The sequence below is a fragment of the Bos grunniens genome, chromosome 15, assembly GCF_055505025.1.
Source record: "Bos grunniens cultivar Pamir isolate PY7600 chromosome 15, Bosgru_T2T1.0, whole genome shotgun sequence".
Classification (NCBI taxonomy): Eukaryota; Metazoa; Chordata; class Mammalia; order Artiodactyla; family Bovidae; genus Bos; species Bos grunniens.
In genome coordinates this window covers 31216666-31244492 of record NC_141179.1, presented here as the reverse complement: position 1 = coordinate 31244492, position 27827 = coordinate 31216666, and the positions used below count along the sequence as shown (strand labels likewise).

Here is a 27827-nt window from a genome sequence, read left to right as displayed (position 1 = left end):
TGAAATCCAAATCAAGTGGAACCCATCATTCCTTTTAAGACAGGAAGTCAAACACAATATTGTAAAACCATTATCCTCTAATTTAAAAAAATACTAAACTTTTTGATGGAAATTAAAAAAAAAAAAAGATAAGAAGCAACTCCAGTGTCTCAGGGCAGCAGGGGGATATTCCTCTGAAACCCAGGCCATCAAGTTACAAGATTATTTGGCTTGTGTGACCCAGTTAAATAGCCCTGGGTCCTGTGGGCCTCTGTGGACACCTCACCTTCTGTCCCACGTCTGGCTTGGCTCAGCGAAGCCTGCCCACCTGTGAGGACAGAGGCTCCCGCTTTCCTGATGAGAAGAAAGTGCATCAGAAGGAAGCAGTCCAACTGGTTGCTGAGCCGTGGAAAATAATTAAACTGGGGAAGAATAAAAACACTTCTTTAAAAAACCGGGTTAGGTATGAATGTGCAGGGCGTGGCCCCTCTGTATAATTAGCCGCTCTGCTGGCTCTGGGAGCCGCCTGCCTCTCCCGCCTGCCCGTTGTGTCAGGCCCTCCTCTCGGCTCCCGGTAGGTGTGTCTCAGGCTCCGTGACTACCTGTCTCAGTCCTGCAGAGGTGCCGCCGCCCAAGAGGTCACCCACCCAAACCCCCAGCGCGCCGACACAGACCAGCCAGGTGAGCCGCGATGGAAGCTGCAGACGCCTCCAGGAGCAGTGGGGCCAGCCCGGAAGTCAGGGATGTCCGCAGCTCCCTGAGCCCCAACGGCAGCCTGGAGAATGGGGTCAAAGCTGAAGGCAAAGAGGCCAAGACTGCCAACGGGCACGGCGGGGAGGTGGCCGAGGGCAAGGGCACAGGCGGCGCCCTGAAGCCGGGCGAAGGCAAGAGCTCCCTGTTCTCCGGCAGCGAGTGGCGGCGGCCCATCATCCAGTTTGTCGAGTCGGTGGATGACAAGGGCTCCAGCTACTTCAGCATGGACTCTGGGGAAGGCAGGAGGTCGCCCTATGCCGGGCTCCAGCTGGGGGCTGCCAAGAAGCCTCCTGTCACCTTTGCCGAGAAGGGGGAGCCGCGCAGATCCATATTCTCAGAGCCCCGGAAGCCCTCGGTGTCCATCGTGGAGCCCGGGGATATCCGGCGGAACAGCTACCCCCGGGGCGACTCCAGCACCCTCCTGCGCTCCAAGTCGGGCTCCGAGGAGGTCCTGTGTGACTCGTGCATCGGCAACAAGCAGAAGGCCGTCAAGTCCTGCCTGGTGTGCCAGGCCTCCTTCTGCGAGCTGCACCTCAAGCCCCACCTGGAGGGCGCCGCCTTCCGTGACCACCAGCTGCTTGAGCCCATCCGGGACTTCGAGGCCCGCAAGTGCCCCCTGCACGGCAAGACCATGGAGCTCTTCTGTCAGACAGACCAGACCTGTATCTGCTACCTCTGCATGTTCCAGGAGCACAAGAGCCATAGCACCGTGACCGTGGAAGAGGCCAAGGCCGAGAAGGAGGTAAGAGCTGGCCTCCTCGCAGTACGCTCCCACCTCATTTTCTCCACTGGGCGCTCCCAGGGTCTGGGGCTTACCTCTCTGCTGTTCCTGGTTCTTTCAGAAAACAGTTCTTTCCCCTCCTACCCCCAGACTGGGAGTCAGAGATGGTTCCCCAATCCTCTAAGGCCTCAGGAGTCAAGTCATCTCCTAAATGAACAAAGAGGGGCTCAGCAAAGATGGGGGCCTTGGCCAAGGTCATAGGATAAATTCAAGTCAGGCCAGGAAATCAGCATTCCATCCTGGGCTCTCTGCCTGGCTGGGTGCTTCTTCCTTCCTTTCTACTTAGGTGCTAAGTCACTCAGTTGTGTCCAACTCTTTGTGACTCCATGGACTGTAGCCCACCAGGCTCCTCTATCCATGGAATTATCCAGGCAAGAATACTGGAGTGGGTTGCCATTGCTTTCTCCAGGGGATCTTCCCCACCCAGGGGTCAAACCTGGGTCTTCTGCCTTGCAGGCAGATTCTTTAGTATCTGAGCCACTGGGAAAGCCACCTCTTTCTATTTAAGGGAGAGAGAATTCTTCCTAGCTGAGGAGGACTGGCTCGTGGGGATTAGTCATGGGTGAGGAGGGGGGAATTTGGGGACCACATCAAGACCCTTTCTTCCCTGACCTCGGAGTTGGTCTCTGTAGGACAGTGGCTCCTTCTTGTTCTGTCTGATCCCCTAGCCAGTCTTGACACGCCCAGCAGCTTCCTTTATCCTTCCCTCAGCTGGACCCTCAGTGCTTTGTGTGTGTGGCCATTGCCTAGTGAGGGTTGGAGTCGGTGGGGAAGGGTGTACATATGTGTGTGTGTGTGTTATATGCACGTGGTGTTTATATCTGCACATGGATGTTTGCATATGACTGTACATGTGGCAGGTAAGTGTGTTTGCATGCCTTCTGTGTACATGATTCTGCCTGTGCTTCTGCGGGGAGGAGCAGAGGCGTGTGGAGGCTTGTGAATGTGGTACATCTTTCTCCTGGAGAGGGTGTGCTGGGATAAGGGCTCGTCTGTGGCTCCACAGATGCTGGGACTGCTCCCCCCTAAACAACACAGCCCCCTGACGTGGGGCGGCCAGGGGTCAGCCGGGGTCAGCCATGCTCATTGTCAACGCAGGGGACTCTGCTTTCTGCACCCCACAGAATGGGGCAGCACAGCCCCCGCTCTGTGCCCAGGCTTCTTGACCTGAAGTCTGTGGGTCACTCTTTCCTACCCATTCTCCTGGGCAGGAGAGACGAGTCAGAGATGACAAAAGACTCAAAGAGCCTTTTCAGGAGCCTCATTTGGCCCAGGAAAAAAAGGTGGTCCGAGTCTCCCTAACTCCCTGACCCCAGCCTGGCTTCAGGCTTCAGACAGGGAGATGGAGATGGGGCAGGGGCCATGGATCTCCTCCAGGATTTGACTTACGGAGTCAAAACAGAATGCGGGTTAATTATCCTCAACCACCACAACCAAGAAATTGCAGAGCCCCAGGCTGGGTTTTAGGAGACCTCAGCTCCAGTTCTAGTTTTTCCTCGAACCAGCTGTAAGACAGGGGACAAGTCCCTTATGTTCTCTCAGGCTTGGTTTCCCTTCCCGTGAAACTAAGGGATTGGACTAGATTGGAAGTTTTCAAATGACCCCCTGGAGCCTGAAGATTCTTAGGAATGTCTCTGAGACGTCAGGGATGAGGAGGGGGGCAAACTGATGCCAAGAAGGCAGGGGCCCGGGTTCCTATCGCTTCTGCAAGCAGCTGTGCCATGCTCACGCTCAGTCATGTCCGAATCTTTGCAACCCTTTGGAAGTAGACCGCCAGGCTCTTCTGTCCATGGGATTTTCCAGCACCTGCCCACTCCAGTACTGTTGACTGGAGAATCCCATGGAAGTAGAGCCTGGTGGGCTATAGTCCACGGGGTCACAGAAGAGTCGGACACAACTTAGTGACTGAACAACAACAACAACTCTTATTTATCTGTTATATGTGTAGGGCTTGGTCCCAAATTTTATTTGAAACCAGGGTATCTCCACTTAAGAAAAGCCTGAGTGCCCCAGAGGACAGGACAGTCTTGGGCAGTTTTCTCTGGCAGTACCTGGGACTTGGAGTTCATGCTCTAGGGCTCGTGATGTAGGTCAAGAGGCAGAGCTCAGACGCACAAACCAGTCTGGGGTGCATCCGCCTAGTTACACAGCAGCGGCTGTAAGTAAACATCAACTTGCAGAGGACAGAATGCTAGGCTGGATGGAGAATGAGCAATCTTGCCATCTCCTCTCCACCTTGCATGGGGACACAGGCCCAGAGGAAGGAAGGGACCTGTCCAGGCTCAGTGCTTAAGGAAGAAGCCCCCTGAGTCCTCTTTCAGTGTTTGAGAGCAACTGGGGGAAGGGGGATGGGATTCAGGAGGCGTGTGCCTTACAGGGGCTCAGGGGGAAATGTCTGATCCACTGGAGCGACTTAAATGGTGGGAGCTTCAGACTGTGTGTGTGTGTGCGTGTGTGTGTTGCAGCATAGGTAGGCAGGGAAGGGTGGTGCTGAGCACCTGAGTGGAGACAGAGATGGAGTGGAGCTCTTTGTCCAAGCCTAGCCCCACTGGAATGTCAGACACTGGGGGCGTTGGCACAGAGCAACCTTAGGTAGGTTGACAGATCAAAGTGAATGAGTCTGTCAGCCCTGACATCTTCAGAGGCAGCCCCTGCAGACCCAAACATCAGCCTACACACAACTTTTTTTGCAAGAAGTCCTGTCCAGAACCCGTTCTGCAGGCTAGTAGGTGAGGCCCCCGATGAGGCCATCACTGATCTATCATGGTTTCTTGCATGAGACTGTAGACCACACCCCGGGCTGCAGTGCGTTTGGGCCTCCCTCTCTGCAGAATCTGAGCAGAGGTGGTGTTGGAGAAAGGCTACTCAGCGTGCCGCCAACATGACAGGCCTTCCTCTGCCGACCCAAGATCAGAAGGTTTCCAGTTCCACTCTGAATGTCGCAAGGAGGGTCCACAGATGTCCTGAGCTGCACTCCTCTGCCTCTGGCTTAGACTGATGAGATTTCTGTTGTTGTTTAGTTGCTAAGTCGTGTCTGACTCTTTTGTGACCCCATGGACGGTAGCCCCCCAGGCTCCACTGTCCACGGGATTTCCAAGGCAAGAATACTGGAGTGGGTTGCCATGCCCTGCTCCAGGGGATCTTCCCGACCCAGGGATCAAACCCACGTCTCTTACGTCTGTTGCATTGGCAGGTTACGTCTGTTGCATTGGCAGGCGGGTTCTTTACCACTAGCACCAACTGGGAAGCCCTTGCAATGTACAAATCTATCTTTTTCTGTGTCTCAGGGCCTGTCTTCTGTCTCTCCCGAGTACCTTCTGCTGCATCGGGTCAGAGTGGAGGATTCCTGGCCACGACTCTTGCTGTAGGGTAGTCTGCCATTTTGTGGGTTCTCTGGGCTCTAGGTCAGCAGTCTGGCCAGGCAATGGGGAGGAGCACTCACGACAAGCATTGCTCTGGAGGGCGAGGTCCTAACTCAGTAGTGCAGCTCAGATTCAACACCTCGGCCACTCTCCTGACGCCGTCACTTGGCTCAGCACCTTTCTGCCGCCAGTGTCTATGGCTTTGCCTCTGGTCTTGTTGCCCAGTTTTTTCATGAAGTCTGAGCTGCCAGGCTGCTGGCCATGGGCAACTGCTGGTCTTTGAGCTTTGGGAGATGTGCTGGTCTGGGCTTTTGGGGCTCTCTGGGTGGACCACCATGACCATGGACAAAGAGCAGCCAGGTGGCTAAAGGCCTGGAATGGGGTTGGGGGGTGTCTGGGACCACTCTTCTTGGAGATATTGGGGGGAAAACTGCCCCTGGAAAGGGTGAGTGAGAAAGGAGGTGGGATGACCTCTCTGGGTGCTGAGGAGGAAAGGACCAAATGAGAGAAGTATAGAGATAGGATGTGGAGAAAGAGAGTGCCAGGCAGGAGGGCAGGAGATGGCTCATCTTTTTGGAGTACATTGATGTGCCAGGCGCTGGCCTGGGCATTTACACTGTTACTCCTGACAACAGTCCCACGGATGGGAATATCTGCACCTATATTATAGGTGACGAAATGGGATCTGAAATGCCGAGAGACTTAACCAGTGTTACAGCGCTGGGGGTGGCCGAGCTGGGATTCAAACTCAGTGTGGCCATAGCCCAGCCTGTTCTCTCTCACCACTTTACATGGTTGAGGCCATGTAACCATGTAACATTTTAAATGTTGTTTTCATAGGCTTGGCAGAGGCTCCTCGGGGTTCCCTGGGAGGTTCTGGTTCAGGGTATGAGACCTGCATTTCTAAGTCACTCTCAGGGCTTCTATGTGTAGCCAGGCTGGAAATCAGGAACCTAGTCCAGTTTTATCAGGAAGAAATGGAGGCCTGGGAGGTGGGGTAACTTCTCAAGGGCCCACTGCTGGTCTGGAATCTGCTTGAATGATGCTCTTCCCTGCCCCCCATCTTGCCCCTTCCGCATCCTGACGTCCAAGGAAGCAGGAGGAACGGTGAGTCCCAACGAAGCCGACGAATACTGGGCTGGTTGACATCTGGGTGGGAATGGGGAAATCTATCCAGCATTTCAGATTCTTATCCAGATAATTACCATTTGTCTGGAAGTACAAATTTGGCAATTAACTGGCTCATTTGGCAAATGTCATAGCCAATGGCCCATGTGGTTAATTCAGACCAGAGGGGCCCCATTTCCCCTTCCCTGGGGCAGCACAGGCACACCTGTCCAGGTGAGTGCTCAGATGTGTCTGCACCTGGAGGCCCTGTCTGTCCCGGCCGAGGCACCACCAGCTGCTGGCCACCACTTTGCTCCCCCAAGGCCGGAAGGATTTCAAGGCTGGGTGGCCTACACAGGGCCCGTCCCAGCCACAGAGCGAGAGGCAACAGGCGGAGTGTGGGAGAAGGGAACAAAGAAGGCATTTAGGAGCAGGTCTGGGCAAGGCAGAGCGGGTGAGCAGAAGGAAGTCAGAGGGAGGTGTAGACAGGGTGGAGCCGACAGAAGCTGAGGCCCCATCGGACATCAGGGGATTTAATCAGATTCCTAGGGAGGAGGGAAGGGCTTCCCAGGTGATGCTAGTGGTAAAGAACCCACCACCTGCCATGCAGAAGGCTTGAGAGACACAGGTTTGATCCCTGGGTCAGGAAGATCCCCTGGAGGAGGACATAGCAACCCACTCCAATATTCTTGCCTGGAGAATCCCATGGACAGAGGAGCTTGGTAGGCTAGAGTCCATAGGGTCGCAAAGAGTCGCACACGACTGAAATGACTTAGCAAGCCCAGGGAGGAGAAGGAGAAAGCGGGGCCTTAGGGGGCGATGGGGAGGTGTGGGGAGGACAGGGAGAGAGGCAGAATCCATGAATTGCCCTGTCTATGAGGTAGCGGGTGGGGAGGCCTGGCACTACGACGTTCTGGGTGATACAGAGAACAGCCCAGGAGTTGAGGCCATGTAACCGAGCTGAGTCCTGTCTCTGTGTCGTGGTCCTCCCATTTCCTCACTGGGAGAACTCAGGCAAGCTCCTCAATCTGCCTCGGCCTTGGTTTCTGTATCTGTACAATGGGGACAACACGGCTTACCTCCCCAGGGGGCTTTTGAGATGAAAGGAGAAATGCAGACACACAGTGGATGTTCAGCAAAGCAGTTAGGGTCCTTCCTTCTATGGTGGCAGGAGAACCCAGGATTTCAGAACCTTCATATGTCATTGTTTTCTGACTCCTGCCTCATTTGGCTTTTGTGCAGCCTGGCCAGAGGGAAAAATTGCCAAGGACTAAATGGATGCTGTTCACATCCCCAGAGGTCTCAGCCCAAACCCTCCTCTCCTAACAGGGTAGCACTCACCCCAGACATGAGAGAAGACCTTTCTAGTAGCACAGAACTCACAGCCCAAGGTCCCTTCCAAGATGCCACTGTGCTCGGCAAGTCGGGGCTTGCGAGGCCTCCACTCCGCCTGTGTTGACTTCCCCAGTGCCCCAAAGAAACCAGGAGACCGGTCTCCCCCGCCCTGACTGATGCGTCCACCCACGGCTGCAGACAGCAAGGCTCCGCTTTTAACCCTGCCCGTGCATGTTTCCAGATCAGCTGGCAGCCTCTCCCTCCACCCCTCCCAGGTCACTGGCCAGCATCTCTGGCTCTCCTCGGCACATCCCCTCCTACTAGCCTCCCTCTTCCCGACCTCTCTTACACAGGCTGGACCCCAGGGGCTGACTCCTGCTGCCCTTGGCTGAGGCTCTTCACTGTTTTAAAGCCCCTGGACTCCCCCTCCTCTGGACTCAGTGCCATCTTCCTCCCTCTTGGCCAGTGAGTCTGTGCTCTTGTGGGTAAGACATTCCCAATGCACAGACCTCTGTGCATTCCACTGGCTCCTCACCTCCCCGTTCTCTAGGAAAACCTTCAACCGCTCACAGGGGGTAGCCCGCCTGCACCCCGTTTATCCTCCTTCTCTTCTGTTTTCCCTCAACATCCTCCAATCTTCAGTTATCCACCATCTAGTCTCTACATCCTCAGGGCTTCCCTGGCAGCTCAGATGGTAAAGAATCCACCTGCAATGCAGGAGACCTGGGTTCAATCCCTGGGTCGAGACGATCCCCTGGAGAAGGGCATGTCTACCCACTCCAGTATTCTTGCCTGGAGAATCCCATGGACAGAAGAGCCTGGTGGGCTACAGTCTATGGGGTCACAAAGAGTCGGACATGACTGAGCAACTTTCACTTCAGTTCACATTCTCAGCCTGATGTCTTGACCTCCCTCCTTTCTGTACACTTCACTCTGCATCCTGATGGTGTACACACCACACCTGGACCCCAGCACACACCATCCCAACCACTGAACACCACCAGGACCCACCTGCTCACCCCTGCCTGCTTCCCCGCTTACCTGTGCCCTGCGGGCCTGCCTGCCTCCCTGTCCTCTCCCCTCTGAGCTCTGGCCCATGGAAGGTGCCTGACACAGCAGTGGTCAGTGCTTTTCTCTAGAGTCTCACCTGCCTGGGAAGTGGTCCTCTTCCTACCTCCATGAAAGATGGAGTGGCTGGGGCATGGAGGAGTTTAGTAACTTGTGAAGGCTACCTGCCTGGAGGTGGTGGTAACTGGATTCGAACCTCTGGGCTCCTGGATTCCCCAAGGCTTGTTTCATGGAAGAGTTGCCCTGTCACCGCTGCCCCAGGCCTGGGGAGTGAATGCACATTTGCTCTCTGCTTTCCTTGTTCTGGGTGCGAGGTGGGGGTGAGGAGCCCCAGTGCCAGCCGCTCATCTCTGGGCTGGTGACAACATCTCAGCTGCAGGGGGAGGTGGATTCTAGCGTCCCCTCCCTACCCTCCTCAGGCCTTGCTTGCTGCAGATGAGGGGGTGAGGGGGTTATCCAGGAATGGGAAAGTTGCCCAGCACTGTTCAGCCTTTAGGCTTCTTTCTCACAGCTTGGACCCATTACCAGTCCCAGGCTTCTCAGGTACCTTCCAGGCCACCAGCTCTGCCCACCTGTGTTTTGGGCTCTTGGCTCCGCCCGCCTCCTGCAGAGTCTCCACTGTCCATGTGGGGTCTTTTTGTCTCTGCTCTCCACTCTCCCTCCACCCTGTCTGTGGACAGCTGGCTTCTCCCAGCCTTTGTCCAGAGATTGGGCCAAACCCCCATCCTCATCTGCTTTTATTCCTCTTCACAAACATTTCCCGTCTTGGCTGGTGGCATTTTCCATGTTGTGGGATTTCTCGTGTGTAGCTGGTGCGGCGCTGGCTTCCTGAGAGTCTGCGGCCCGGAGGTCCCTGGGGTGTGGGCAGAGGGGTGGGGTGGGAATCTGGGGCTTCGGGTCTGGGAGCTTTTCGGCTCCCGCCCCAGTCCTTCCCACCTCCCCCACCAGCTTCTCAGTGCTCTTTTCCACAAAAGCCAGGATGGTCTCTCCTCCATCAGTCCACTTCCCTGGTCTCTGCACCAGGGACCCACCAGCATCCCCTGGCCTGGGGGAGCATCCAGGAATTGTGACGTGTGTGCACAGCTGCTCAGGACTCCTTGCCAGCAGAGCTCACATTCCTGGTAGTTTGTGGCGTCCACATCCTGATTCTTCTTGTGTTTCCTCAAGGAGATGGCTGGAAAGGGTTGGGACTCTGTTCAAAATCCAGTGTAACGGGGAGACCTTGAGCACTCTGGGGTGCTCTCGGAGGCCCAGTCTTCCTGCTTTCAGGTGGAGATCACCCACCTACCTTTCAAACTGGAAGGTGTTTTGGGAGCACCAGTGGGGAACCCACAGAGCAAAAGAGGTGCCTCTTGGCTGGACTGGATTGGCCTTAGCTTCATGCGGGCTTCCCCGGTGGCTCAACGGGTAAAGAATCTGCCTGCAAAGCAGAAGGTGTGGGTTCGATTCCTGGGTTAGGAAGATTCCCCTGGAGAAGGAAATGGCAACCCACTTGAGTATTCCTGCCTGAGAGATCCCATTGAGAGAGGAGCCTGAAGGGCTACAGTCCACGGGGTCACAGAGTCAGACTCAGCTGAGTGACTGAGCATCCACATGGTTCATGCTCCCCCTTTTGTTTGTGTTGTAGCTGCTTTTCAGAGAAGGGCGTTTCTCCAACGGAAGGAAGGAAGGAAGCTATTATCCACACTTTCCATATCAGAGCTTATGTCCCAGTTCACTCCTGATAGATCCTCTTCCCAACCCACCCCAGACCCTGACAGCCCATATTCTCTTCCTGAGCAGGGAACCTAGACCCTCTCTTTCTCTTCTCCCATCCACCCTCACTGCCTTGCTCACTGGCCTCTTTCCTCCCCCAGGGACTTGAATAAAGTCCCAATCTTGCCCAGACTGCAAACTGCGCTCCATTTCCCATAAACAGGTTTATAGCTGTGCCTGCCCAGACAGACTCCCCGCTGGCGGCAACCCAGACTCCTGCTTGCAACACAAGACACATGTCATGTCATAGAAATGCTGTACCCTCTTACTGCCATGGGACGCTCCCTGGGCTGGGCTGGGCTGGGCTGAGCTGGGCTGGGTCCCCTTTCTCCTGTAAGCTGCTCTCCGATGGCTCCAGGTCCATTGAAAGGAGCGGGAACCCCCTAATGAGCTTCTTTCCCGCTCACGTTGGGTGGAGGGCCTGGTAGAGGGTCCGCCTTACAAAGACATGGCTGGGTTGCCCAGCCTCAGAGTCCAGAGTTTACAATGAGGTGGCGCTTGACTTGTTGCTGGATCCTTGGTGACTGGCACAGTGCCTGGCATATTCAAGGGCCCAGGGAGTGTTGGTTGAATGAAGGGCAGAGTGATGATTTGTGGGCCCTCCTCCCTGACTCTCTGGGTCTTTTCCACTTCCTCCCCTTGACTTCTCCTCCAACCCCGGCTCCTTCCCTACAGACAGAGCTGTCACTGCAAAAGGAGCAGTTGCAGCTCAAGATCATTGAGATAGAAGATGAAGCTGAGAAGTGGCAGAAGGAGAAAGACCGCATCAAGGTGAGCAGCGCCCAGGGTCTCCCCCCAACTGGTGCGGCCTGGAGGCGGCAGGCCTGGGCCTGGGCTCTTGCTCTTGAACCTGGTTACATAAACAGCTCATCAGTTCACTTTCTGAATGATGCTTGGTTCTGGCTGAGGTTTCAGTGGACACACCCTGACTCCCCTGGAACTTTTGGACCCACAGAGTTTCCCAAACGTGGAATGATGGTTCATGTCAACCCATTGAGTGGGAGGAGCTGCTGATGGATAAGGAAGGGTGGGCTGTAAAAACACCCTGGTCATCTCTATCAAGAGATAGGATCCCTCAGTGATGCCTTTGAATGAGATTCTTGGCTGAACAGGCTTGCAGGGTGGGGACAGTAGAAATGCCCTGACTCTACGCTGGGAACATAAAGATGCACCCCCTCCCCTCTCCCCTCACTTTGGACCCAGAGCTTCACCACCAATGAGAAGGCCATCCTGGAGCAGAGCTTCCGGGACCTGGTGCGGGACCTGGAGAAGCAGAAGGAGGAAGTGAGGGCTGCGCTGGAGCAGCGGGAGCAGGATGCAGTGGACCAGGTGAAGGTGATCGTGGATGCTCTGGAAGAGAGGGCCAAGGTGCTGCAGGACGACAAGCAGATCAGGGAGCAGCTGCACAGCATCAGCGACTCGGTGCTGTTCCTGCAGGTAATGAGCAACTCCGCTGCCACTCAGCCCCTCACTCCTTCCATCGCACTCAGCCCCCGACTCCTTCCATCGCACTCAGCCCCCGACTCCTTCCATCCCACTCAGCCCCTCACTCCTTCCATCCCACTCAGCCCCTCACTCCTTCCATCCCACTCAGCCCCTCACTCCTTTCATCCCACTCAGCCCCTCACTCCTTCCATCCCACTCAGCCCCTCACTCCTTCCATCCCACTCAGCCCCCCACTCCTTCCATCCCACTCAGCCCCCCACTCCTTCCATCCCATCCAGTCCCCCACTCCTTCCATCCCACTCAGCCCCCCACTGCTTCCATCCCATCCAGCCCCCCACTCCTTCCATCCCACTCAGCCCCCGACTCCTTCCATCTACTTACCCAAATCCTCATCCACTGTCCATCCATCCATGTATCCACCACTCATCATCCATCCATCCCTCTAAGCTCCATTCCATCTGTCTACTTAATTTCCATCCGAGCCATCCTACCTACTTTAAAGATGGCACACAAAGATCACCATGTACCAACTATGTATTAATAGTACTTCAGGCTCAGTACTTCAGGAAATAGCTCTGTGATAGATTAGCAATGCCTGCTTTGGGTATGGGAGAGTGGCAAGTAAGTGTGTGGATTTGCTTTCTTTGATCTGGTCTGTCCATCCGTTCCTCCATCCTTCCATCTGCTAGAGTATTTTGGGCACTATACACCCAGTACTGTTTTAGGTGCTGTGGAGACTAGAAAGGTAGAAGATGTAGTTTTTGCCCTCAAGGAACTGCAATCCAGCTGGGAAGATAAGACACGCACAATTAGAGAATATAGAAGAGCGTGTAATTAAGTGATAAAGCCTATGGTTCAGGAGATAAGTGCCTATGGAAGCTCTGGGAAGGGCAGACAGGATGGAGACAGTTTTGTGGAGGCAGTGGAACTTGAATTGGGTCTTGAAAGCCCGTTAGGATTTGAAAAGAAGAGAGTCTTCAGTAAGGGAGAAAGGAGGTAAGACGTGCCAGAGAATAGAGGCAGGACTGAGTGGGCACACGCAGGGGAAGAGACCACTGTGACTGACCCACAATGCTAGTAATTCCTTGCCTTTCTTTGGTGGTTTCACTCCCAAAGACTTTGCAGCTTGTGTTCCTCCCATAAACCCAAATAAAACCCTATGGGTAGGCACCATGCATCCAGTTTAAGAGATAGGAGCCACAGAGTCACATATCTCACTGCTAGTGCCATCAGGGGTATTAGCATCTAGTGGATTTTATTTAGTTATTTTTTTTTAAGTTAACTTTATTTTTTGGCTTGTGGGGATCTTAGTTCCCCAACCAGGGATTAAGCCCGTGCCCTCAGCAGTGAAAGCATGGAGTCTTAACCACTGGACCGCCAGGGAAGTCCCCATCTAGTGGATTTTAGTCAAACCCTCTCATTTTACAGAAGAATAAGAAATGCGTGCCCAGTGAGGAAAAGTGAGGCCAGTTAATAGCCGAGCTGGATGTAGACCCCACCTCCTCTGGCTCCCGGTTGAATCTTCTGGCTAGACTGTGGGTCCCCGTGGCTCCTAAAGACCCAGGACACTAATGGCTTCTTTCGTTTCCTGGTAGGAATTCGGTGCTTTGATGAGCAGTTACTCCCTGCCCCCACCCCTGCCCACCTACCACGTTCTGCTGGAGGGGGAGGGCCTGGGGCAGGCGCTGGGCAACTGCAAGGATGACCTGCTTAACGTGTGCATGCGCCACGTCGAGAAGATGTGCAAGGCAGACCTGAGCCGCAACTTCATTGAGAGGAACCACATGGAGAATGGTAAGTCCCCTCCCGCAGGTGGGCCCCAAGGCCTTGGAGGTTTTCTCCCAGGTCAGTTCCTACTGCCTGGCTCAGGCTGGCACCCCACCAGCTGGGACCTCACTGTTTCCAGCCTCCCAACTCACCTAAGGGTGTCTGGACAAGGACTCAGAGATGGTACCCTCCTCTCTCGAAGTTGCTGCCCAAGGTATGCAGCTATTACAAGGGGCCTCCAGGGGAGCATCCCAGGCACTGGCTAGGGAGATGCACCGCTAGGGACAAATGTCTTCTCCCTGGATTGTTCATCAAACTCAGGGATTGGTTTTACAGCCCTGCGTCTGACTAGGGGACCTAAGCCAGGAGCCGTGTGGATGCTGCAAATTGTAAGGGCCAGACTGCAATCTGGTGGCTTTGTAGGCTCCAGGGGACATGACCTAGAACTGCATGCATGCTTGGAGGGAGAACTTGCCTGTCATCATGGCTGTGCTGAGCAGTGTTGAGCCCAGAGGTGGACTTGGCCTGGTGGACTGGCTGGGCGTGGTTGAGCACATGTCTCAGTGACTCACCAGCTCCCCTGAAGTCAGCTTCTCTATTGAATCACACTGTCCTCTGCAGAGGCATCTGAATCATCTTCATAGAAAGCCTCCAAACATGAGAAACTGCCCCGTTAAGTGCTTTTCCACCAGTCCCAGCCCATCCCTTTAGGGCCCGAAGCTGGACACTTTCCCCAAGCTCCACCCGGTGGCCCAGACCTTGAGGATGCAGCCTAGTTAATGACTTCTAACTGCAACACCCAGAGGAAGTGACCCTGTCTTTGGTCTCCAAAAGGAGTATGTGATTCTTTGGGGCATGAGAAGGGGGTGTGGTGCACTGAGGGGCTGGGACTCAAGGGCTGGTGTCTGTATATCTTGGGAATGTTGACATCACATACTCTCCCCGGGAGGTGTGGGGGACATTGCCACCCTGAGGACAGATAAGCCACTGCCGCAAGACAATCATTTGGCTTCAAGGGGCACTTGGGTCCTGAAATCCTCCTAATGACGATGGCAGCGACCCTGACAGGGATGGCCCTCTGTGATCCGGTGCTCCCTGGATGCTGGCTTTGTGTAAGCGCCTCCCTTGTATTATCTTAGTCTACCAGCGGGATGTAGTACATCTCACAGACGAAGGAGATTTTCAAAGGGCACATGGCTAAGCAGGGGGCGAGCTGGGTTTCAGACTCTGTTATTCAAACCCTCCGCCCACATCTTCTCACTGGAGAAGCTGCTGCTCGTGGTGGCCTGCAGAGGAGTAGGGGGTGTGAGGGTCAGGCTCCCTGGGGCACAAAACTGCTGGGGAAGCTCCTCAGCTGAGGTCGGGCCAGACCCATGAGGACGGCCTTGGCTGCGTTGGGGTGGCCTGCGAGCCTCAGGGGCGCAGGGACCCCCCTCCCACCGCCACTCGCCCACGTGCCGTTTCTAGGCCATGACTGTTTGGCCACGGCCTCTGTGCAGGTGTGGCCCTGCGCCTGCACAAGGTGTGCGGGGAGACCGCTGCTGGGCGCAGGATGGGTCGTGCTGACGTCAGCGGCTCTACACCTGTGCCCGGGGCCCTGGGCCTCCGAGTTGGCATTTTGTCACTGCTGTGCTGCTGGGAGTGTGTCTGGATGTAGGAGGTGGGAGGTGGGTGGCCGGCAAGTCAGACCTTGGGGTGACCATCCTCTCTTTCTTGATGGCGGTCTGTCCACCCGGCCAGGGGCTCAGTTCTCACCATCAAAGGTGCGGGGGCTGAGAGACAGCGGGGCATCCCCCTCCTGGGCTTGGTGGGGAGGGAGCTGGACCAATATCATCATGACGTGCCTACTGTGCGCCAGGCCCCTGCTTGGCCCACGTGATGGAGATGAAGGGTGAGGGTCTAAGTCCCCCACTCCTCCTCTTGCCCAGGAGAGAGGGAGAGGGAAGGGAAGTAGCAAGAGAGGAATGGGGTGAAGGGCAAGAGTGGAGCCACAGGTCTGTTCGGGTTCAGGGCTCTGCTGGTGGGTGCCAGGAGGGGGCAGTTGGTGCCCCTTCTGAGTAGCTCACTCCCCTCTGCACGGTTCCACTCAGCCACTTGGATCCTTGGGCCTGGAGGCCAGTGCTGGGATCTCATTCCATCCCCTGGGCTGTCAGCAGTGGCTGGGACAAAGCCAGGAAGTGGGCATGGGGGCTCGAATCCCAAATCTGCCCTTATGGGCCATGTGACACTGGGCAGTGGCTTCACTCACCTCCTGAGCCCCAATCTTCCTATCTGCCACCCTGGTATCTTCATACCAGCCCAAGGGTTAATGGACACATCAGACAAGAAATGGAACTCAGTAGCACCTCGTTAGTTGCAAAATGCTGTGCTCACCGTCTCCTCATAGGAACCAGTCCCAGCAAGGCCGGATGGCCCACTGAGCCCTTCCCTCACCCACCAGGAGCTCAGGGCCAGAGCGGGTGCAGGGCAGGGGGCCACCGTCTCTGAGGTTGGGGGCCTCGCCTCTCCCTGGGGCAGAGGGGCCACAGGCTGACTCAGTGATGCTCCCAGTGGGCCAGCTCGTCCTCCTCACCTGTCCCTCTGCTGACCTGAGCTGTTTCCTTCCCAGGTGGTGACCATCGCTACATGAACAACTACAGTAACAGCTACACCAGCGAGTGGAGTGCTCCAGACGCCATGAAGAGATACTCCATGTATCTGACACCCAAGGGTAAGAGAAGGGAGCGGGTCTGCAGCTGAGAGCAGGTCCAAGAGAGACGTAGCCCAGTTCCCCAGGGGGCGACCCTCGTGGACTTGCCTGGGAAGGTCCTTGCCTGGACCTGCCTGTTGTTTAACGTCAAGTCATGTCTGACTCTTTTGTAACCCCAGGCACTGTAGCCAGCCAGGCTTCTCTGTCCATGGGGCTTCCCAGGCAAGAATACTGGAGTGGGTGGCCGTTTCCTTCTCCAGGGGATCTTCCCACGTCAGGGATCTAACCCATGTCTCCTGCGTCTCTACCACTGAGCCACCCGGGAGGCCCTGTGCCTGCTTACTGATGCAGTCACCAGCACCTCCTCTTGCTCTCCATTTGGCACCTGCTCCACTGGTTCCCCTGCCCTGTGCCATCCCCCACCCCCACCTCCAGCCCACACCTCCTTCTCTTTCCTTCCAGAGGGACTCCTGACAGTCTCATCCACTTCCATCCACCAGGCTGAGCTGTATTTTGCTTCTGCTTAGATTTCTGTAGTCCTGGAGGAGGGCTGGCTCCTCCAGAACCATCCTGTTCCTCAAGGCAGTGGGGGCAGGGATCAAGGGCTGCTCTTGTAAATTCCTCACTCCCCCTCCCCCAGGCAGCCAGCTGTCCCTCCCAGGCCCGGGTGAGGGCCAGCCTAATGGGCGGCTGCCCAGCTGGGTGAGGGAAGAGACCAGCGCTGGCCTGTCCTTGCCCTGCGGTAGCCCGTCACATTCTTTGGCATCAGCAACAAACAAACCACTGTGATGCTTGTTACATAAGGGTGGGTGTGCCCGGTAGACAGAGGGGTGCATGCACGTGTGTGTTTGGAGGTCGGGGGTCAGGAGAAGAGAGGGTATGTAGGGAAGGGGGAGACAGGAGAGTTGGGGAAGACACCAGGGGCCGGGAGGGGGAGCCTTGAGGCCCTGGGCACTGACTCACACCCTCAGACACTCATGCACAGCGGGGAGGAGGGACCCCAGAGGGTATTTGGAGAGGTGAGCTCAGCAGAGAGGAACCTCGGCCGCCCCACCCAACGTCAAAACAACACCTGGGCTTCCGACCGAGGCAGCTGGGCGCAGGTACCCTGCCCTACATTCCTAGTGGGGGCCAGCCAGGCGAGTTCTACTTCCTTCCCTCCCCGGGGGCGCTGTCCTTCGTGCCTAGTTCTCTGGGAAGATGAGCTGTGTTGATCAGCTGTCCCAGCATCCCCGGCTATGGTCCAGACCTTTGGCTCACCAGCTTCTGAGGACCAGACCCAGGGTGGTATCAGACCCCGACTGGCCCTGCGGGTCTGGCCTGCTCTGTTGCAGATGGAGGGGAGCCGAGTAATAATGGGGGGGGGTGTTGAGGAAGGAGCATGGACCCGCCCAGATGTCACTGGAGAGCCAGGGCCCAGTGGCCTTGGGCTGGTCACTGCCCCTTCATATTCCTACCTGAGAAGGAGGGGGTTGGGCTCAGCTGCCAGGAGAGCCTCCAGTTCTGCGACCGTGAGTCAGGTTGTGACATTTGTAGGCAGAAGAAACAGGTTCATCCAGTCTCTGCCCCTGCACCCGGGGCAGGAGGGAGGAGGAAATCTGCCCTCTGGGGGCTCCCAGGCTCAAGACAGAGACAAGGGAGGGGCCAAGGAGAGTCAGCACAGAGGTCAGGAAGCGGGGCCAGCGGCCCTAGTCCGGGAGCTTTGGAGCAGTGGGGCTGGGCAGTGAGACTTCTGGAGGAGAGGTTAGTTTCCAGGCTCCCTGAAAGAGGGGCTGAGGGCTTGGTAGAGAGGGCATGGCTGTGATGGACAGAGGGCGAGGGGCGAGAGGGATGGACCGAAGGTGTGAAGGTTTAGCATGCTTGCTCTCCTCCAGAACGGGAGTGGGGCTGGTTAGACAGGAGGGCAGGAGCCGATGCGCACTCTGACGCACGCATGCGATGTCTTCATCTGTGAAGTGAGGGTGTGGAGCCCCTTTCTGCCTTTCTCCCCAGATGGTTGTGGAGCCCAAATAGGGGAGGGAGGGAAACCCATGCCATTTAGGGCCAATCCCCGGGGAAAGCATACCCAGGTGGGGAGGTATTCATGGTCCCAGCTCAGCAGCCCCTCCAGCTGGCAGCCCTCACTGCACCGCCGCCCCCACGGTGGTCCTGGCCCAGCTTCCTCACAGACACCCCACCTCTCACCCAGCCTCTGGGGTCTCAGCACGCAGGGTCTGGCGCAGCGGGGCTCTGGTGACCCTCAAAGCCCCTAATTAGGATGCCCATACATCTTAGTCCATTCAGGACTCTCCAAGTTTACACTGGTACCCTCAGCCTGACTACTAGCATCATCCCTCACTCTCAAAACTGCTCCGATCTGAATGGTAAATTACGTGGTCGCCTTATCCTAGACCCAAGGGTGCTGTTTTGGTGGTGGAATCCGGGTCCTGACCCAGGCTGTTTTGGGGGGGCAAGGATTCCTGCTTGACACCCCTGAAGTCAGAGCCACAGGCTCCCCGGCTGACCCAGACCCCCTTTCTGGGATGACAGCCCCCTCCTTATCCCCTTCACAGGTGGGGCCAGGACCTCGTACCAGCCAGCCTCCCCCAGCCGCCTCTCCAAGGAGAAGAACTTTAACAACCTGTATGGTACCAAAGGTAGGAGGCGGCTCGCGAGAGGGTGGCAGGGCCTCTGTGTGGGGCCATGCAGGCAGCAGGCGGGGGCTGGGTGACGGGCAGGGGGCTGGACTCCCCATACGAGGTGGACTTGGGGAGCTGAAGTGGGCTTGGCCTGGAGGTGGGTGAGGAGGGGTCCTACCAAGCTTAGGGGGTGTTCATGTGTATGTGTGTCCGTGTGGTTTGCACGTGTGCCTGTGTGTACGCGTGTGTGTGACATCATTCGGCTGAGGAAAGGCAGCCAGGCACCTCCGCGTCACTGGAATCCCTGAGTCCGTAAGGTCTTCTCCCTGAAGGATGAGTTGGGGAAAGCGGACCCCAAGGTGAGGTGTGTGAAGACTTCCCTCAGCAGGTGGCAGGCCAGGCGTCCACAGGGGACCTTTCCTGATTTGTGCACTCCTGTGTCAGAAAGTCGGACACTGGTTAAAACAGACTAGGGTAGCAGGCAAGGAAAAGTCAGGTGTGCTATGGGATGGGCCATCTCTGCAGACCCAGGAGGTATGGTTGCCAGGAGGTAAGCGGGCGACTTGTCCTTAAGACCCAGAAGGGGTGAAATGGGGGTGGAGACGTGCTTCCCCAGGGAGAGCTGCCAAGTGCAGCGTCCCCTCCTCTGCCCAAAGTGCGGAGGGCACTGCTCTGCCGAGGGCAGGGCCCAGCCTTTGATGGACCCAGATTCGGGGGGCTCCTGGGTGTGTGCCACATGCAGATGGGGAGGGGACTCAGGCCAGCTCCACCAGAGTCCCTGGGGACACAGCACCAGGGGTCTGGAGAAGCAAGGAAGGAAGTGGGAGTGTTGGTAGATCTGGAGATCTGGGGCTTGGGGCACTGTGGACAGCGCAGTGCCCAGGCCTCTATGTCCAGGATTGGGTTTGTCACAGGCACCGGACGCTGTGAGCTCTGTGAAGGCAGATGCTGGGTCTGTCCTTTTCCCCGCTAACACTTCAGGGTCCAGAAGGATGGGCTCAGCAAACACTTGTTTAATGGGAGGAAGAGGGGGTGATGAATGGATGGATGAGAGGGCAAAGAAAATGGCCCCTTGGAGCCTTGGGTGGGCATGCTTAGTGAGAGCCTTAATGCAGACTCTGTCAGAGATCCCTATGGGCGGGGGTTCATGATGGGGCAGACGGCCAGCCCCCCACCCCATCTGACCTTTGACCCCCCCCCAGGCAGCAGCAGGAGATCTCCAGGGCTGGGGGTGCCTCTGTGGCGTGAGCTCAACTGAGTGGAGCCACGGTGCTCGGAGCTGCTGAAAGGGAGGGTTTGGAGTGGGCAGGCCTCCATGTGTGGGGGCCGGGGAAGGCTCTCGAATGCCCTCGTGGTGTCCCTGCCACACTGTCCCCAGTTCTCTTTATATCCATCTGCAAATGGACCATCACAGCCTGCTTCATCCTGGCACACAGAATTTCAGGGCTTGTAGCAGCTGTCTCCGTCTCCGACTTTTAGCTTGTGTTTGTGTTTATTTGTTCCTTCACTCATTCATTCATCCATCAGCCGGACAGTGAGCGCCTTCCAGGAACCAGGCTAGGTGCCGGGCACTGGGTGGAAGGTTGGGTCAGACGGGCACACCACCTGCCCCCACAGACCCAGTGGGGGAGATGGACCATTCAACGTGTAACTACAGTGTGATACGGGGCATGGGGCTGAGACACACGCTGACTTGGGGGAGATGACATGGAAGCTGATGCCTGAAGACCCAATGCATGAATTTACTAAGTGTCGGGGGGCAGGTGGACTCTCCTGTGCCAAAAGCCTGGGGCAAGAGTGAGCCTGGTGTGCATCAGGAGCTCAGGGCGCAGCCTGGCTGGGGTGTTGAGTGAGGACGGGAAGGGGACGGGGAGGGGAAGCCAGGAAGTGGAGGTGGTGGAGAGGGGTGGGAGCATCAGGGGGGTCTTGTTAAGGACTTTGTTCCTTAATCTGAGAGTAAGGACAGGACGATGCTTTAGAAGGACAGCTTGATGGCAGGAAGGATTGGTCAGAGGTGTGATGAGGACTCAGCTGCCTCCTGGCTGGAGAGATTTGCAGAAATGGCCTCTGCTCATTGCCCAACCCCCACGTGCCAGGCCGCTCAGGGCTGACTCTGCTTCCTTTCCCCACCAGGTAACTACACCTCCCGGGTCTGGGAATACTCCTCCACCATTCAGAGCTCTGACGACGTGCCTGCAGTGCAAGGCAGCTCCTCCTTCTCCCTGAAAGGTGAGCTCACCCGCATCGGGCCCTTGCCTTCCGGGTTCTCTGTAAGCCCTGCCTTGGTCTCTGCTCACTATGCCCCGCCTCCATCAGGTCTCTGCTGTCAGGAGGGCTGGGCCACCGCATGCGGGTCCCTCAGGATGCACTGTGATACAGGGCTCAGTGTCGGGGGTGGGGGAGACACACCACACCCTCTGTACCCCGTGCCCCAACATCCCCGGGGGCTTCCATCAGGCTTAACTCCTGAGTCTTCCTACTGCAGAAAGTTTATTTAACTTTGTCACCCAGTGACTCCCAGCCTCAGGTGACTCTAGAACCCTGTGGCCGAAGCACCTGTCAGCCTCCCACAGAGCCAGAGGCCTGCCAAGTCCCCTCTGGGCCGAGCGGACTACATGATCTCGAAGGCCTCCCTCCCGAGTCTGGTTCTGCCCCCAGAGCTCTTTGACAAGACTGAGTGGTCGATGCCTCCTGTCCCCTGGGGTTGAGGTCATTCCAAGGGGCTGGCCTGAGCCAGACCCCAGCTCCCAGTGGACCCACAGCCCTCACGTTTCTTCTGAAAGGTCCACGGGGCAGCTCTGGGGGTGGAGGCAGCAGGTCTATCTGCCTTCTAGCTGGCAGACCTCTGGCCTGGGAGCCTGGATAAGCAGGCTGGCTGGGCTCGGGTGGGAAAGGCGCAGGTGGACCCCCAGGCAACAGCCTCAGACAGTTGCTTATCCAGCTGCCCTTTCTGGGCTGGGTCCCAGCCTCTACCCAGGGTGGGATTCTGGGATCTACCCGCAAGGGGATATGACTAGAGGGTCCCAGACTGCAGGATCCCCAGGTCAGTGTTGCGATGGGACTTGCTCTGGCCTGTCTGGCTTCCAGCAGGTCCTTCCCTGCTCTCTGGTCAAGCGTGGCTCAAAGGCCACCAAGCAGGAAAGATGGCCCCCCTTAGGTGTGATTCAGAGCTTTCCTGCTCCTCAACATCTCCCTGGCGGTCCACAGTCTCTCCAGGTGAGGGGCCCTTGCTCTAGGAGAGCCCCTCCTCAAATACACCAGGACCCCTGGGACACTTGTTGTCATCTTCATGCAGATCTGCTCAGAACTGGCCTAGATGGGGGTCCTGGGCATGGGCTGCCCAGTGGCTCCCACCTGCATCTACTCTGGGGGTGCTGGGGAGGGCTGAGTGAGCACTTCAAGAGCAGCAGCGCCCGCAGGACGGGTGACCCCTCTGGCCCCTGCTAGGACCAGTGCTAACGGCTCTCTCTCTCCTGGCAGGCACTGGGAAAGTCCCCTATCAGTTCACCACCTTGGGACAGGCCACCACAGAGTTTTCCAAACCACTGGACGGTAGTGGGCTGTTTAAAAATAATCCTGGTACCCGCCTGTTTTGCATCACCTCTCTTTTCTCTCCCATAGCAGGGCAACTGGGACATCCTATGGGGCTCTCTGCCACTTCTAGGGTGTCCTGGTCCCTCCCATCTCCCCAGAGCCCCCTGGCAGAGGATGCATGCCCCCCCACCATCCTAGCCTACCTGCCCCGGATACTCCCTGCTGTACAGGCTGGTCTCCTGGACCACACCCCACCCCACCCCATCCCCACCTCTCTCGTGGCTGGCCTGGGGTTTTCTTTCTGGGGACTGAGAAGTGACCTGAATTCCCCCCTTGTCTTAACCTCCCGCTCAGGACCTAAGGGACCCTCTGCTTCCTCCTCTCCTTCCAAGGCTGCCCCCACCCCCAGATGCAGGGAGACAGCCAGGTTCTCTGCTCTGGCTCTGCCTTCTTGCCAAGTGTCAGCCCTGGGAAGGGCCAGCCTCGCTGGCAGCCCGGCAGTGCTGCAGGTGGTTCTGGGCCTGACCAGCTCATTGCCCTTCAAGCAGCCCAGTGCAGGGCTCCAGCCTGCCCTGCCAAGACAGACCTTATTAATTTCTTGAGCTCCTCTATGTCCAGGTCAGTCTATTCCTTCCCAGGCAGCCTCGTCGGTCTCTGCAGGCTGAGGGCTGATACTGCTTTTCACAGTTCTGTGGATGGAGCCCCTTACAAACCAGCTGGGCTGGGGCAGAGGGATGGGGAGGTGGGCTCAGACAGCGCTGCCCCGAACTAGCATCTCTAGGACCCCAGACCTAGACAGCGCCCCATGGACTTGCTGTTTGAAACCTGGACCACAGCCACATTACTGCCACTCTCTGGGCCCCAGCCTCCTGCTTGGGAAGCAGGAAAAAGGAAAATGAACTGGGGAGGTGGGACAAGAGGGTAGGTTTCGAGTCCAGCACACCTGGGCTCCAGTTCTGACCGCTGATTATTATCCGTGCAGTCCAGGACAACAGGAACAGGGAAGACCTAGGTGGAGTCCAGCGCAGTGCCTGGCCGGAGGCAGGCCGGGCGATGGGGAGCCTTGTCCATGCAGGGGAGGGGTCAGGGAGTTGGAATGAGCACCTCCTGGTGGAGATGGGGCAGACTGTGCTTATAAAGGGGCTTTCCTGGGCTTTGGGGAGGGAAGGAGAGGGGCCTCTGGGGTAAGCCTGCAGGGGTGTGGGTGGCGATCCCTGCAAGTGGTGTGATCCTGGCCTGGATTTGGGGTGATGCTCCCCTGCTGCCTGGCCCAGCCCACCTGGCCTGCTCCTCCTCCTTCTGTCTGCCTTGGTGCCTCCTCCCTCCAGCCCACCTCCTCAGGATTTTCCATGGCAACCCCCCGGCTACACTTGGTAATGGGCTGGATGGAGCTTGGAGGTCACTTTAGAGAGGGCATCTGTGCTGCTCCAGCCCTGAGCCCCCGACACCAGCCTGTACTCCCTCTGACTGGAGCCCCTTGTCTTCCCAGGCTACCCTTCCCTCATCAGGAGCCAGAGCCCCAAGGCCCAGCCCCAGACCTGGAAATCCGGCAAGCAGACTTTACTGGTGAGTGAGGAGTGCCCCGCCTGGGCACTAGCATGTCCAGAGTGGGCCCTGAATGGGGGTCCCAGAGCATCTGGTCATCACTTGTCCAGGGCCTGTGGGAACATGGTGATATCTCCTGGCCACAGGATGGAGAGAGGAGGCAGTGGCCTGAACACCAGCTTCCAGCAAAGGGTAGTAAAGAAGGACAAGGCCTGATAGGCAGGGGGCCTGGGTAAGCACAGATTTTCTGGGCCTTGATTTTCTAGTCTGTAAAGTGGGCAGTTTTTAAAATTTGCAGATGGTTGTTGGCTGCCTCTGCTTGTTGAATGGTGGACAAAATGCTGAATATGGGGGACTGGCATCCTGGACACGAGTCCCACTTCCCTGGGGGTGCATCTCTAGTTCTGACAGCATAGAGGCCATTGGGATGATAGTGTGGGTGAAACAGAGGCTGTGAAGTTGGGAATAGAGATATTTAAGATTCGATAGCTAATGTCGCTGAGTAGGGGCATCAAAGAGCAGGACAAGAAGGAGCATGGTCTTGGAGTCCAACCACCTGGTAGCTGTGGGACCCTGGATGAGTCAGAGCCCCTTTTGGGACTCCACAATGCAGTGCTGAGATGGGATTGATCTCTAATATCTGTAGATCTGACATACTGAGCCCCGCCCAAGACCTCAGTGATCAGGGGCTGTCCTTGATGGACAGCTGGAGGCTGGGCCTGTGGAGGCTGGGCCTCCTCTTGGGAATGCTCTCTCCCAAGGCCTTCGCCAGGCCCTGCTGAAGGGGTCAATCAGCTGCCTTGGATGGAGGTGGCTTCTGTGTGCACAGGGCCTGGAGCCCCTGGCTCCCTGCTGTCTTTGTATTTGGAGGTCAGAACATAGAGGTGATTTGCTCCTGGCTACAAAGAGTGACTGACGCTGGTTTAATTGGAAGAGAATCTTTAATTTGCTGGCGATGGAACTGAGTGATGGTATGTGTAATTTGAACCAGGCCCAGGGCCACTGCAAGAGCAGGGCTGCAAAAAGCAGACATGGGAAGAAAAAGGAAGGCTTCTGTTCCTGGCTCAGTCCTTCCCCACCCGCCCCTACTTTCCCACCATCCCAGAGCCCCAGTCCCAGCACAGAAGACTCGTCACCACCTTGAGATGCCTGGCAGGGCAGGGTTCTGCGGTCCCCAGCTGGCACCAGCACAGTGGGGAGGATGCGGGCAGGTGCTAGTGTGGGCAGAGGCTGGCCTGGGAGTCAGGATGCCTGGGCTCTTGCCCCAGTCCTCTCACCAACTTGAGTCATTCTTCCCTGTGGCTCAGTTTTCCCATCTGTAACATGGGCAGATGGCCTGGATGACTTCCTAAGTCTTCTGACTTTCATGTGCTGTGACCCTGAGCCTGGGAGGAAACAGGTAGGGGATCGGTGTGTATGTGCTGGGAGCATCCTGCCCAGATGCCGTGGGGCTCTGTGCCCACCCACCGCTCAGCTCTCAATAAGACAGCACTATTCACTGACCTGCCATCCATTTGCTTGACCCAGCCTTCCTTTAAGAAAGGCTTTGGCCATTTCTGGGCCTACCCACTTCACCTTACTGACTCTTCAGGGGTCCAGGCTGGCACCTGGGGATCAGGAGACTGGATCCAAGCCCTGCTCTCCTGCTAAGCAGCTGAGGAACTTTGGCCATCTCTCCCTGCCCTGAATCTCTGTCTCTTCCATTGTTTAATGAGTGGTTTAACCAAGGCCAGAGCTAAGTTCTCTTAGCCCTCGCGTTCCACAGGCCCCCAGTTCCACGGTGGACCAGATATAGGCAAGGAGCTACTGTAGACACAGGTGTCCAGGCAGGCAGGCCCAGGGCAGCAGCTGGGGTCGCCCTTGGGGTCTCCTGAGATCAGTGTGGTGTGAGATGGGCCAAGGCTCTGACCCAGTTCAAGGGCAAAGCCACTTCTGGAGACCCTCTAGGGTCCAGGGCACTCTCAGGGGCAAGCTGCAGCTGAAATGTGCTCTTCTGTTGCAGCCTGGAAAGTGGTTGCTCAGGGCCCTGATGAAGTGATTGGGAGGAGAGGGGCGTGCTGATTTCATGAAATTGCTGCAGGATGTAATACACAGGGCTGGCAGGAAAGTTGTCACCCTCTCTGTCCTGAGAGATGCTTTCTGAATCCTGATGAGGGGACCAGGATGAGAGAGGTGGAGGGGCTTGCAAGGGGGGAGGCCCCCAGTCTGTGTTGGGCTGGGGGGTGGTTCACCCTCTCCACACCCCCTTCCGTCAGGGAGAATGATGCAGAGAGAGCAGAGGCCAACCCCTGAGACTCAGAAGTGCTACGTTGCCATGGGTGGAGGCGAGGGTTGAGTTCTGGAGCCAGGTTGCTGGGGTTCGAATCCCAGTGCCTCTGCTTACTAGCTAAGGGACCTTGGGCGGGTTGCTTAGCCTCTCTGTGCCTTGGTTTGTTCATGTATAAAATGGGTTTCCTAATAGTAACCCACTTAATTGGGTGGTTGTGGAAATTCAGTGAGCCCGTCTGTGGAAAGCCCCACACCAGGTCTGTAGAGTAGAGAACGATGGATGAATGGGAGCTACGATGGTGCTGGGAGGGGCTTCCTGGGCATGGAGAGAGCGTTTGACCAGGCTGAGGCTCAGGCTCACCCGTCAACTGGTGGAAAGAATTCTAATCAGGATGTGAACCCGGAGACTGTGATACCACCGGCGCCCACCCCAGTCCCAGGGTAGATGGAGCTCACAGGTTAGGCCACAGGGCCCTAGGGTTATTGGGGTTCAGACCACAGCTGCTTCCTGGTGGAGGTGAGGGTGTGGGGTCTGGCTGGCGGGCACGCATGCCATCGGACTTCCTAACCACTCTCCTTTTCCCACACAGTCGCACTACCGGCCCTTCTACGTCAACAAAGGCAACGGGATCGGGTCCAACGAGGCCCCATGAGTTCCAGATGGGCTGGAGCGAGGCCCCGCCACCCCCGCCCTCCCCGCCGACTGCTCTCGCTACGCTTCTCATCTGCCCTCAGCCCGCTAGCTCAGGGCCGCCTGGCCGCCCCCTTCCTCCTCATCAGCGTGCTCCATGCAGGCCTCTCCTGCTCTGTAACTAAGGGTCACCATCTTTCCTGTGCTCGGATGGAGGTGGGAGACAGCTGGGCTTTTCTCCCCTAACCCACCACTCTCCTGCTCTTGGGCAGGATTCTTGGGACCGGTGGTGGGTGCCCACGCAGTACTCGCCCACCTTCCCTGCCCAGCCCTGCTGTCTCCAGGCCTGTTGGCTACTTCTCTCCAAGGATCCCTATGCCACAATGCAGTAAGTAGGCACCTGGCCACAAGAGCTGCCTGCCTCCCATCCGCGTGAGCCACTTCTTCCTGGCAGCTTGCCCCCCGACCCAGGAGAAGACTGGCTCCATGTGCCCTGCTCAGGTCCTGCTGACCAGTGCCCAGCCTGGCAGGGCCGTAGCCCTTGGCCTCCACAGACGGAAAGCTCCCAGTGCCCTGGGGTCACCCTGCCCAGCCTTGGGTCTCCCCACATCCACCGTGAGTGTGTGGTCCCTGAGGACGGGCTCCCCTCGCCGCCAGGAGGACCTTCGTCAGGATAGCCCTTTCTTCTGAGATAAGCCATTCCATTGGCCGTTGGCATGACATACCCCACCCAGGAAGACAGCTGCTGGCCCAGCCTCTCTGAGGGAAATGTAGTTTACCTGCGGAATTTCAGTAGTTCCATAATTGTGTTTCTCCCTGGCAATGGGCAGCGAGCAGGCAGGTGAGCGTGTGGCGGGGCTGGCAGCCAGAGGCGCTTATATTCAAGGGTGCCTACACCCTGCCTGCACCCTCACCCACTGCCCCCACCAGAGTCTTCCTCCTCCCGCCGACTGCTCTCCACGTTGCATGTTGTCATGAGGCCTCCTGGAGAGGAGCCCAATCCAGGAGCACCAATGCAGGGTCATCCCTCCTCTCACTGATCCCTGCCAAGGGCCATGGGGCCTCGAGGAGCAGGGCCAGCTGTCAGGGGTGGGAGGGGGGACGGGAGGAAGGGAGGATGGGGGGAGGCACGGGGGAGGGAGACATTCAGCTTGGGCTTTCCCCTCCTGAATAAACCATTGATCATTCA

The 27827-nt window shown here is 57.1% G+C and overlaps 1 protein-coding gene and 2 long non-coding RNA genes across 5 annotated transcripts in view; 1 reads left to right on the top strand and 2 right to left on the bottom strand.

Moving 5' to 3' along the window:
• The window catches only part of LOC147357600 (uncharacterized), a 6809-nt gene extending 5853 nt beyond the window's left edge, over positions 1-956 (bottom strand). Inside the window, exon 1 of the long non-coding RNA XR_015141455.1 lies at positions 266-956. This is a non-coding gene — a long non-coding RNA (uncharacterized LOC147357600). The remainder of the gene's footprint in view (positions 1-265) is intronic.
• On the top strand, positions 589-27827 carry TRIM29 (tripartite motif containing 29). 3 transcript variants are annotated; one of them, XM_086338299.1, is made up of 10 exons: positions 589-1474; positions 10816-10911; positions 11344-11577; positions 13182-13380; positions 15962-16063; positions 18595-18678; positions 20794-20889; positions 22141-22212; positions 23684-23760; positions 26598-27827. In XM_086338299.1, exons 1-10 carry the CDS (start codon positions 671-673, stop codon positions 26658-26660), a joined length of 1827 nt encoding a protein of 608 aa, XP_086194425.1. In that variant the 5' UTR covers positions 589-670; the 3' UTR covers positions 26661-27827. The 3 variants fall into 3 exon arrangements, with proteins under 3 accessions (XP_086194425.1, XP_086194424.1, XP_086194427.1); XM_086338298.1 differs by having other exon boundaries at positions 22141-22239; XM_086338301.1 differs by lacking the exon at positions 22141-22212.
• LOC147357599 (uncharacterized) lies at positions 9106-9939 on the bottom strand. Its single transcript, XR_015141454.1, has 2 exons — positions 9674-9939; positions 9106-9559 (listed from the first exon to the last, which is right to left on the bottom strand). It is a non-coding gene; the product is annotated as an uncharacterized LOC147357599 (long non-coding RNA).